The sequence below is a fragment of the Rhinolophus hipposideros genome (assembly GCF_964194185.1).
Source record: "Rhinolophus hipposideros genome assembly, chromosome: 17".
Lineage (NCBI taxonomy): Eukaryota > Metazoa > Chordata > Mammalia > Chiroptera > Rhinolophidae > Rhinolophus > Rhinolophus hipposideros.
Window position 1 is genome coordinate 48,214,687 of NC_138063.1, and position 13,320 is coordinate 48,228,006.

The 13,320-nt window shown below is 39.1% G+C and overlaps 1 protein-coding gene across 3 annotated transcripts in view; it reads right to left on the minus strand.

Moving 5' to 3' along the window:
• L3MBTL4 (L3MBTL histone methyl-lysine binding protein 4) overlaps positions 1–13,320 on the minus strand; it is a 460,291-nt gene that overhangs the window by 170,994 nt on the left and 275,977 nt on the right. For all 3 annotated transcript variants that reach the window (XM_081078814.1, XM_081078815.1, XM_081078813.1), the window contains one exon: positions 7,615–7,717. In XM_081078814.1, the coding sequence (XP_080934940.1) occupies positions 7,615–7,717 (103 nt within the window). The remainder of the gene's footprint in view (positions 1–7,614; positions 7,718–13,320) is intronic.

Genomic DNA, 13,320 nt, shown 5'->3' on the forward strand with positions numbered 1-13,320 from the left:
TTGATAATAAATCCTTTCTCTCCCTACTTAAAAAAATAAATGGGTTAGATCTTGAGAGTATAATGCTAAGCAAAATAAGTCAGACATAAGAAGCAGAGAACCATATGATTTCACTGATATGTGGTATATAAACCAAAAACAACAAAAGAACAAGACAAACAAATGAGAAAGAAAAACTCATAGACACAGACAACAGTTAGTGGTTACCAGAGGGTAAGGGGGTGGGAGGAGGGAGATGAGGGTAAGGGGGATCAAACATATGGTGATGGAAGGAGAACTGACTCTGGGTGGTGAACACACAATGGGATTTATAGATGATGTAATACAGAATTGTACACCTGAAATTATGTAATTTCACTAACAATTGTCACCCCAATAAATTAAAAAAATAATAAAAAAATAAAATAAAATAAAAAATAAATGAAAGAAAGGGTACAAATACAGAAAGACAAAGCATAAGAGAATGACAGCAGCTAAAAGAAGTCAACACAGTTCTGAAGCGATAAGCTGAGAGCCAAGAGTCTAGAGGGCAGATGCCATAAACACACACTAGGAAAAGTTTGGAAGCATTGTCTCTGCTGAAAGGAGCTTACTCAGAAGAAGAGGCCTACTGCTGGTGACCGGGGGCTCTTTGGTATTGGCCGGGTCCCTGCCTGACCCATAAAGCTGGCAGGCCCCAGGCGTACCAGCTTTCTAGTGCATTTCTCTCAAGAGTGAGCGCAGAAAAAGACCACCAGGATTTTAGAAATGCCTTTCATATCACAGAAAGAAGCCGCCCAACCTAACCAAACAACAAATCGAAACACGAGTACTTGGAAAAAAAAGTGGATGCGGGGAACAGAAAAACGACAGCCTCAAACATTGTCAGAATTAAGAAAAGACACACAATCCATTTGAATTACAACAGGATGCAATAAAAAACAAATCAGAGAATAAAGATGTATTCTCTGAAACTGAAAAAGAAAATCCCAGTACAATTTAAAACTTCAATCAAGAAATGGAAGACAAAGTTGAGGAAATATCCCATAGAAGAGAACAAAAGATAAGGGTTTTAAAGCTAGGCGAGAAAATCCAAGCATTAGTGCAAAAAAGCAAACAAGACAACTAGAAAAGAGGGCATATTGAATAAATAATATAGGAACTTTCCCAGAAATAAAAGACGTGAATTTCCAAATTGAACCAATGAATGAATAAGGCCCATTTCAGAACACAAGGGAAAAAGAGAAAATCCTGAAACTGTCCAGGAGGTGAGATTCTTGGGGTGAGGGGTGGAAGAAGAATCTTTTTTATGAACTGAAATTTGAAATGCCTTCAACATTCTGACAAAAAAGGTTTCCAACTGGAATTCAATTCACAACTGAAAAACTGCGGTTGAGGGGAGATAAAAGTGTATTTTAGCTATCCTAAATACATTCATAAATACATACATATATACATTCATACATACATACATACATACATACATACATACATACATACATAACTACCTCCCACAAATCCTATCCCAAAAAGCTAAGCGAAAATAAACAGGGGGAAAGAAGACTCAGGATCCAAGAAATAAAGGATTTAACAGAAGGGAGGTAAAGGAAATTCCAGGAGGCAGGTAAGTCCCAAGAAGATGGCTGTTCAGCAAACCTTCAGAGAAACCAGTTCAGACTGGGGGACTGGGAAATGGGGACAGGAGGACTCTGGAAGGTCACCTGCGGTGGAAAGGTGTTGATTAATGGACCACCAAATGTTCCCACTGCAGCTGAGAGGGGCTTTGGAGGTGAGAGGTAACTAAGCAGGAGTCTGAGCCTGCCTAGGGTAGGGCTGAGATGAGTCAGAGGCCCAGTGGAAGAACTTGTGCTCCAAGGTTACACTGTGATGCAACCAGGGAATTTTCACTCAAAACCCAGCCTAGAAGCAGGAGGGCAGTGGAGGAAATTATCTTTGAAGAAGAAAGGCTACTTCTAAGAATGACAGGAGATTGGTCTATCAGGTTAAGAGCCCAAAGGAATTCCGCAGGCTTTGATTACAAGGAAGATCAACGATTTGAAACAAACCATTACGTGTGAAGTCAGAACAATGGAATAAGAAACCCAAGAGCTGCACCTCTAAGTCCTTCAATAAGGGGAGCCCTTATTCTCAGGACACCGCATAGACCGTCCAAGATTAATTCTCAACTGTACTGGTACATATTGTTGATTGTTGTAGTATTGTTATTTTGTTCTGAAAAACCAACCCTTGGCTACTTCACCCATTTACTATTTTTCTGAGTTCCAATTCATTCATTTCAACTTTTAGTTTGCTCTTTCTTCCCTTTTTCTACCCATTTTCAAAATTTTTATAACTTTTCCAGTGGAATATTTAATTAATTTATTTTCATTCTTTCTTGTTGTGTAGGATATAAATTTACCTCTGAACACACATTCAGTGAATATCAAATTCATATTTTGTGTTCTCATTACACTAAATCTAGATTTTTCTGAGATTGAGGTTGGGGTCTCCTTTCAGCCTATGATTGCCTAAGTGATATTTCTGAGTGTTTCTGCATATCGTCTAGGTACTTGAGGTTTTTTCTCAACAATTTCTTGTTTTATTACATTTGGTCAAAGAATGGGGCTGAACTGTTTTGATTTTCAGAATTTATTAAATTGTCTGTGGCCTAATAGTAGATTTTCAAAAAGTGCTTGTAAGTAGGCTTATTTTGTTTTCAGCTTGACATATATCTTTCAATCTTCTTCCTTTTTAAAATCATTTTATCCAGATTCTGTATATCTGCATTTCTGTTTTGCCTATTTAATCTGTTATAGTCTGAAATGGATGAGTTAAATAAAGCCTCTTAACATTATTCTGTTTCTCCTTATATTTCTGCAGTTATGTATTCAGTAATATGATACTACTCGTATATTATATAGTGAATAAAAACCTATACCTGTTTTAATCTCATTGTGAAATTTAACCTTTTTTATTGCAAAGACTTCCCATTTATAGACGAGGAAACTGAGGCTAAGAATAGTGTGGTAATTTGCTTCATATTTCATAGTAAGGGCTAGGTCTAAAAGTCCAATTTAGGTTAGTCTGAAACCTTGAACAATAATAGAGAGACCACACACACACACACACACACACACACACACACACACACACACGTCAGGGAACAGATGTGAAATGAAGAAAACATCTGAAATAATTTCCATCATTATTCTTGAGCTGGCAAAATGATTTCAGAGAAATCATGAATAGAGGCTGAGTTGTGCTAGAAGCTTCCATGAAGAACATCCAAAATGCCTTAGATTCATTTGACTCCCTCACCCCTGAGAAGCAGTGCTCCTTTTCTATTATATTCGTGTTCTTTAGAGTGTGACACTAGCAGCGAATGTCCTGCATCCCCGCACAGGAGCCGGGGCTCCTGTTTCTCTGTGTAAAGAACTTAATTATTAGTTCCTAAGTAAATTACCTCTGTATGTTTTCTGTCACAGAGGCAGATCAAGTTTTCCAGAGTCTGTTTTACTCATTTAGAAAAAAACAACATGTCTCATCCTGGACCCTGGTTTAAAAGTAAGTGTACATCTTGTAGTCCCAATATTATCATCTTTACATATTTGTATGTTAATAAATACCCCTACCTCACTTATTTACTATGTAAATTAATTCAAATAAAATGTAAATTGTGTTGTAATTGTGTGTTAAAAGTCTTATTTTCATACAAAGGAGAACGGATGCAATTTCTTTCAAATAGTGGTTTATGCAGATTCTACATGAACTCCAAACAGATGTGTGTATTATTAACCCTTTCACTATTTTAATAAACATGTCTGAAATCCATCTAAAAAAATACCAAGGGTTCTACCAGATTTTTTAAAAGTGATATATATTACTTTCAAAAGTCTTTACTGATACCCTGATGTCACCATTCTCCTTGTCAGCTGTACATCACAAGGCACTGACAACTTATTCTAAGAAGATTGTTTCCTTCCTTTCAAAACACCAAAGTTTCAATGTTAGAGTCAGAAATTCTGACATGAATGATAAAAACGAGATTCACTATTTGCAGGGACTCCGCTGCCTCGGAGCATTTTACAGAAAAGCCACTGAAATAGCCACCTTCCTTGAAGCACAGTTCTACACTGCCAACTGTTCCCCAAGGCTTTGGAGCAGAAGTCAACTGAATTTTTTTTATATAGGCCTTCGTGAAACCGGAGGGCGATTTCCTGGTTTGAATATTTTCTTCTCGTTTTTAAAGCTAAGAATATTTGCCTAAGAATCTTCTGGGTAACAGACTATAAAAAGCACTCTGCAGACTGATGACTCTTTGGTAAAGGTACATATCTATGACGAGAGAAAAAAATACTTTCATTTTGATATATGCAAGTTTTACTAATTTAAATGCTTCAGAAACTCAAGCTAGAGATGATATTAACAGTACACGTGGGAGAATGCAGCAACATTTTAAAATTGTCATGTCTTCCTTACCATCTCATTGATATATAAGAAGGAAAATACATAATGATAACCTTGGGTGTGTCATGGCAAATTTCTAGCAGATGTAGTTAGGTGTGTGTGTGTGTGTGTGTGTGTGTGTGTGTGTGTGTGTGTGTGTGTGTAATATTCTCAACAGATAACCACCAAAGATACATAATGAAGAACAATATTTTTCATTGTTTAGAGCTATGTAAAATTTAGACCACAAAAATAGAAATAGCATGAAAACAAACCCAAGAGATTATGAATGATATCAAAACCATTTTTGCCCAGTTAATTATAAGAGGATTTAAATAAATTCTCAAGTTATACAGTTATATAAGTAAATCGACTAACTTGCTAAATGACATTCAGAATGTGATGACCTAGAGTGAATTAAACACAGAACTGGTGGTTTAAAAAGAAATCAATGTATGAGTATTAACTGAAACTGGGGATAGTCAGTCAATGAGGAACTCTAGCACCTCAAAGCTAAACTTGATAACGACAAAGCAGTTACTGAGAATGATTAAAGTAGGAGACAAATGGTCAGCACCTACTAGTGCTAACCTCAGACTACCCTTGACCTCCACCTTCCAATAACTGCCTTGTAATCAACACCAGCTCCACCAAGAAGTTTGTCTTCATGGCTTCAATACAAAATAGTGTTAAATAAAACAAAAGCTATCTACCTGCTCTTCTTTTCACAGGTAAGTTAGAATTTATTTACCTGGTGCCTTATTAATTCTATATGAAAATGCAAGTTCAAAAATATCCAGTTATCTAATTTTAGTCTTTTTCATTCGAGAGAGATGATAACTACAGGCACTCATTTCTTTTTCTTTTTCTTTTCTGAGGTAATGGAATCGTTAAGCTTGAAGATGTTTCTCTTACTTAATGAGCCCTGCTCTACGGTAACATGGTCTAAGACAGAAGAGTCAAGACCCAATCATAAAGGTGTTACCTCGAGCAGCCCTGTGGATTGTGAGGTCTGGATATGTAATGTCCCATGCCTTCTAGCTCCCTTAAAATGTCCTATTCTTCTCACTATTACATGTGTTCAATATTTCATTTTTTTTCCCTTAAGTGTTATAGAGTGACTTTCTTTAAACTCTTCTTTATTTTTACATTGTTCTTCAGAAGTTCTGAGGCCAACCGTTAAAGGCCAATTGGTAGAAAAAAATCATGCCACATATTCTCAATACTATTCATAATTAGATACTATAAGTAAGAACAACTAGACCTCACACTGGATGAGGAAAGTTCAGGGAAGCTGCTGAAACAAAGTGGACCATGCTCATTGTGACTTTGTTCACAATGTTTTCAGAATTCAAGCAGGAAAAAAAGAATGAGCTACACATAAGAACTGTGTGGGAGGCAAGTTGGCTGTGATGAAGTGGACGAAGAGGCCTTGAGTGAGCTATTGGCAACCTTAAGGAGCTGTCCAAGGTGGTACCTGTTATTTCAACCCCAGTGCCAAGGGAAAGTAAAGTCCAGAGAGTGCTAATGGACAGACCAACCACAACATTATGGTCTCGCTAACTTTAAGGATTAAGTCAAGTTTTGAAGGAGGCACTAAGATGGCCATTTACTTCATCTGGAAAAACCTGTACTCAAAAATCTACTGTGAGAAGGCAGAACATGGTAAACTCCCTCAGGGCTGTCTCAGGGAACTTTCTGTGCTGTCCAGTATGGCAGCCACTGTCCACACGTAGCTATCCATCGAGCACTTGAAATGTGGCTAGTGTGACTGAGGAACTGAAGTTTTAATTTAATTTAATTATTTGTTAATTTAAACAGACACATATGACTGGTGACTACCATACTGGACTTTGCAGTTCTAGATTTAAAAACAACACACACACACACACACACACACACACACACACACACACACACGAAAAGCCTGAGGAAGATGATTTGTAGCCACCTATCCTAGTGGTCTGGAGAGTGGTTCTATCAACTCCAACAGGGTCCTCACTTAATACAGACCACCCTCCCAATGATGTGATCACTTTTGTCTGTTTCTTTCTCTCTTCCTCTCTCCCTTCCTCGCCCTCCCCTTACATGTTCTCTACACTCTTTTCCTCCTTCCTTCATTAAACACTATAATGTCTCCACCATATCCAGCTTCACTCTCATAATCCACAACTCCTACACATTCACACAAGTAACAAGTATCTTTTTTTCTTTTTTATGGATACTGTATTATATTCTTCTCTAAGTGTTAATATTATATTTGTACATATAACGTTCATCTATGCTATTTGGGAGTGTTTACCAGTATTTCTTACAGTAACACTTGCTTTGATTCATTTAGAACTGTTTTAAGCACTGGTTTCCAGAATTACAACCATCTGAGAAAACAAGGACTTCTGTTTGGATCTCTTTTATTCAAACAAATGTTTTCTTGCTTCATATATTATATGATTTATTCTTTTCTCTTTATACTTGTCTATGATGTTTGTTTTATACATTTGTGTGTTTGGACAAATTGAATGTCAACTCTGTTCAGTTTTAATTTACATATTCTGTAAGTAGATCACCAAGATGAATAATTCATCTACACATTATTTTACCAATTGATGGGGACAGAAAAAGCAATAAAAACTTACATACATTTATTTGTACTTATTTTTTGTTACAAGCACTATTCTTTCCATACTATTATCAAATATTTAAAGCATGGGTATATTCTGTAAAATTATTTCACATTTATTATTTTCTATTCTGTCACAGAATTATCTTATCTTCAAATGAATAAGAAATAGAGAAAAAGAAATAGGGGCAAGGTGAAAACAAGAGGAGAAAAGGCAAGAAGTTCTGGAATTTCTCTAAAGAAAGCAAGGCCCAGTAGTTGTGTGGAGAAAATTCATGATTGGGGTGGGACATAGGTGGTGAGTGTATCCCATGGAGCGTGCCCTTAAGAGCAGAGGTGCTGGGAAGTGACGTGCATCTGAGCAGGCCTCAGGAGTCCAAGAAGATTGTAGAAAGGCGGAGGTTGGCAGACAGCAGAAAATGTCAAGGAAGGGCCTTAGAACACAGAGAAGGCAGTATGACAAGGAGTTGTCTGGCCCCAAGAGAGTCATTTATGATGCTACCTAGAGCTGCTAATCTGCATAATGTTTTAATTTATCCCTAAAACAGTTTAAAGAAGAAAAAGTTTACCTGTGATGTCCTGAATACCGTGGACCACGGATATGGCCTATTCCTCGGCACCCTGGAGTAGGACAAACAGCTTGACCTGGAAGGATTTTCACATCATTTGCTCCTTCAGGAAGTAAAAGAACATACTTTGAAAACACCCTTAGCAAAGAAGAACTAGAAAGACTAAAATATGTGAATAATATTCATTGAGACTTTACAAATTAAAAACAAACCATCACCAAAAAACACTGATTGGGTACTTGTGATGTTTTATAAAATGATTTAGCAGAATGTATCATTGTTGCAATAGATAACAATAACAGCAACTAATATCAGAAGCAAAGCAAAATAAATCCGCATTGAAGAAATTTAAGAAAAAACAAATATGAGAACATTCACTTATCTCTTTCAGAACATAATACTGGCAATGGCAATACAGCTATGAGGGCAGAATGTGAGAGGATGAAGTCTGGTTTGTGGTTTTCATTATACTCTCACTCAACCACAGCAAGGCTCTCCCCAATCCTGGACAGAAATTGCACTAGCAATTGAGGTATGCCAAAGACAGCAAACATGGCCCTACCTCTGCTTCCTTAATCAGCTGTCAAAGACAGCTAAAAACAGAACTGCTTGACTAGTATTACACTACTCCACACCGCACCACACACAACTCCACAAACCACACCACTCCACACACACTACACACACTACACAGTACCACACCCCACACTAGATCACACACATCATACCACACCCCATATTACACCACACACACCATACCACACACTATACATCACACCACGCACCACACAGCACCACACAGCTTACAACTCCACACATCATACCACACACCACACCACACACATATATAACCACTGCAAGCCAGAGATGAATTCTGTCAAACCTAAGAGACAATCCATCTCTAAAGATGATCAGGATTTAAACCTCCTTGCTCTGTTTTGTGATTTTCCTCAGTATGCCCTACCTGCCCTTCCCCCTTTCTTCCACATAGATATCAGCTCAGGTCCTGGAATGTTCTATCCCATACTGTCAGACTGTCTGGGTATTATTTCCCTGACAGTCCCACACTTTCCTTCTCCCTCCCCAGCTCTCAGACTTCCATTTTCTGTACAAGCGCCCTATTTCCTTGTCCTCATTTCAATACTTTCTCCGTTTCCTAGCTCTAACTTTATCTAGCTGTTAGTTGAAGATAGTGCATTCTGCAGCTTTCTTCAGGAGAAAATATTCATTTTCTCACGCCCTATGTCTCAGGATTGACAGGGACATCAGTGCCCTCTTTTCTTCCCACTGCCTCTTCTAGACTACATACATGTCTCTCATGTTCTTTAAGGCACCTGTTCTTCTGAGGCTGACGCCACGGGGCTCCATCACCACTGGCCCTCTCATTGCTCTTACCCATTTGTCCCTGGCACCCACCTCACTCAGGGAAGCCTGTAGCCACCATTCACTGTGTTCTACTCTGCCCCAGCTCCAGCAATCACCCAAAACACCCTCAATACGCACACAGTCACACCATCTACTGTGCTGCCCTCATAGATCACTAACCAACTCTTCTCCAATGGCTTTTCCCCCAAATCCATCTGGCCACACACAGAAAGAAAACCTTCTGGATCTTGTCATTACCAAAATGACACTGCTTCTAAAGATCACTAAGCAAATAGTTTCTCTATTTGCTGGAAAAATCCTATCCTTCCAGATTGCTTGCTTAGGTATCATCATTGCTGATGATGTTCTCAAAATCATTGGAATTTCCAGGCCACTATTTTCCCTTCTTTTCCCATCATCAATCATGAGTCACCTTTCTTCATAACTCCTGTCCCTCATCTTAGAATCTATCAACCAGTATTTGACCCTCTATTGCAAATAACTTAAATTCCTTTGCCATTCTAATCTTTTGTCACAGGTGGCTGTTAAAAAAGAGCCAATCATGGATCAACTGTACTATACTGCTGCTCTGTGTTTTGCACAGCTAAGTTCTCTTGGGGGAAAAACTATACAACAGTGCAGATTAATTGTTACCAAAACTACTGTCTTCAATATCACCCGAGCCACTCTATGCTCTCCCAGCCTTCCACTAATCTCTACCCTTTGGCTCTCAGTAGCTGAGCTTGCCTGCTTCTTCACTGAGAAAACAGGAGCTTGCTCATCTGTGAACCATCAGTTCATTTCCCTCTTTCCTTTCTATCGCAATGAAGAGCGCATTCTCCCCTCTCCAAAGCAAACCCCTCCTCGTTTATATTTGGATCTTATTCTCCTCATTCTCCAGGATCTTTAGGTGATTATATATTCTAATCACTCCTGGACTATTAAATCCTTTTTTTAATCATACTCCAGTGTCCCCCATTATAAAAAGAAATGAACAAAGACAAAAACAAAACAGAAAACAAAAGTTTAACACTCTACTTGGAACTCACATTCCCCTTTACTGCTGCGCACTCTTTTCCCCCTTCGTAGCTAAACTTCTCATCAAAGAAGTTATCTTTCTTTCCTCACATCTCCCTTCTCAAACCACATCAATCTTCTAAGGTCAGCCATGACCTTTAGCATTAAGCCCACACGCACTGTTGAGCATGCATCACACTCACTTTCTTGGTTATTAATCACTATCTCTTTCTTGAATTATTGTCCACTGGCAGTGGGAACGTCACACTGACCTTCCCTCCTGCATACTGGCATTCTCTTGTGATCTCTTTTGCCAGTATTTTCTCCTCTAGTTAACCTTAAAACGCCAGAGAACCCCACATTTTCTTCCTGGGCTACCCATTTCTACAGCTTCATTCACCAACTGTATGCTACAGACGCTCCTAGGCTACAGCCCAGATACTCTTTATGCTCCAGATGAATACTTTCAACTCCAATACATGTCCATTGGGATCTCTTAAAGGCATTTCAAACTCAACACGTTCAAAACTGAAGTCATCATCTTGTCCCTAACCTTCTTTTCCTCTATAGCTGCTCATCCTAATAAATAGCATCACGCTCCATGCAGGAAACCTGGAGGTAATCCTTGACATCTCCTCTCCCTAATTTCACTCTCATGTGACTTCCAAGTAATTCTCAATCTCTTAAATATTTATTTAACCTGCCAATTTATCTTCATCACTACTGTGAATGGTCTAATCCAAGTCATCATCATCTTCTACTTGGAGAATTTCCATAGCCATTCTTTACTCACTCTAACCTATTCTCCATCAGGTAACCAGAGTGACACTTGCAAAACACAAATCTAACCTGATATATCACTTCTTTAGCACCTTTTAATAGCTTGCCATTTTCATTAGAATTAAATCTAAAAGCCTTAGCCTGGCCTACCTGATCTGACACCTATATACCTCGTCAGATAAATGTCATGTGACTTTTCTCCATATTCAGTATTCTGCATCTGGTCTTTTCTGTCCCTTGAGCCCACCTGAGTCTTCCACTATTTAGGACATTTGCATGTTGAAATGAGATTCCTATCTATAAGCCTGGATATCTCCTATTTATCTTTCAGGTCACAGCTTAGATTTCACTTCCTCAAGCTACCTTCCAGGAGTATGTTAGGTTCCCATTTTATGCACCATTTACCTCAAAGACAAATTAAATGATTATTTTTTAACGTTTATCACTTTTATTAGATTATAAGCTGCAAAACTGTGTATTTCATCATTGTGTCACAAGTACCTAGTTGACACATAGTTGGTGCTCAGGAAATGCTTACTGAATGAACAGATGAGTATTCCATAGTTCTTCCCTCAAGATGCTCTTGGTCCAGAAAAGAGACTTCTATATAAAGTAGAATTTTGCATTACAGTGTGATTATGTTACACAAAAATACTGACTGAGGCTCTGTCCCAATGTGTGGTGATACTAAAAGAAATATTTATACCTCAAACATATATATATATATATATATATATATATATATATATATAAAACATATATATATTACATACATATATAAAACATATGTATCAAATATATATATACCTCATATATATATATCTCAAATATGTGTATATATATATACATATATATATATATATATATATATATATATATATATATATATATATATATATATATATACACACTTTTTTTTTTTAAAGGAAGGCACAGCTCATAGTGACCCATACTCGGATCGAACTGACAACCTTTATTTTATTAGCAACATGCTCTAACCAACTGAGCTAACCGGCCACCCCATTAAATTTTTCAAACAATAAGAAAATATGTCTTACACACTTATTATGTTCTCACAACTTCACAAAACAGTTTGAGGGATAAAGAGAAATAAGAGTTGCCCTATCCAAAGGTAGCTTTTGGAAACAGCATTAAAAAGAAAACAATTTTGATTTATGGTTAAGATAACAGAGTAGGTAAACTCTGTGTTTGCATCCTCTCATAACCACACAAAATTAGAACTAAACTCCATCATTGAAGTCTAGCTGAACAGAACTCCTACAACTAAGGATATACAGAAGAAGCCACCTCCAAACTGGTAGGAGGGGCGGAGACATAGAATGGACTGATTCCACACCCACGTGTGCCAATTAAAATTCAGGAGGGCTATCTCATCTGTGGAGGTTTCCTTAAACCCCCAGAAGAGCAAGGGATCCCAGCCCCACACCAGACTCCCCAGGTGAGTGTTCCAGTGACAGGGAGAGAAGTCCCCAAACTTCTGGTTGTGTAAACCAGTGAGATTGGGGCTGAGTGAGACGAGGGTGGCTGGAGTCCCAGGTACTTCACTTAAAGGGTCTACACCTGGACTTTATTGGCTGACAGACTCACTGACTCTGAGCTCCAGTGCTGGGGCAGCAGCCAGAAATGCCCCAGGGACACATGGGGAGGAACTGAATTGTCTGGCTTCAGGGCGATGTCTGGAGAGGCAGCTTTCTCCCTGATAGAGGAGCTGGCAGAAGCCATTGTCTCTTTGTTGAGCTCTCCTCCCTCTCCCCTCACCTGAGACCCTGTGCCACTCAACCTACAGGCCCACCCAAGCCACTTCCAGTGGCTTTTCCATACAAATGGCCAGACTTGGCTCATGTTGTGGAACTTCTTAAAATCTCTCAAAGGTTTAAAAATCCCAAACAAGCAGCATCTGGACTGGGTGTGCCCCATACATCTTGCTAAAGCTGCCCCAAGCCCAGCACTAGCAGCTGCTAGCCTTAGTTTACAGCTTAGCTTCTCCCAGACACCTTCAAGACCAGTACAAAGGGCAACCATCTGCAAATCACTTTGTAGTTCATACCAAGTGGCCCCGAGCAGAACACAGGCAACGGATGAACTTGGGCTGCAACAGAGCCCACCACCCCATGCCCGCCCCCCACCGCTGCCCAAGAGGTCCTAGAACAAACGCACCTGGTAGTCAGCTTCAGACCACACCAGAGTATCACCCAACCACATTCACAAAAAGAAACACCCAAAAAGCAAACTGGACAGGCACCAGAGCCCTGCTAAAGCAACTCTTGCTCCATAGGGTCAGCCCCTGCACAACAGCTCCTCCACTATAATCATGGCCAGACCTCAAAACAAATAAGCCTGAGGGGCAATCCCTCCCATTGACATGCAAGCAGCAACCAAGATTCAATTGCATCAGGAGGGCACACACAACCCACACAAGGGACACACCTGGAACACCTGGCTCAGGTGACCAGGGAGACTGTGCCACTGGACCGCACAGCATACCTACTACATAAGGCCACTCTTCTAAGACTAGGAGACATA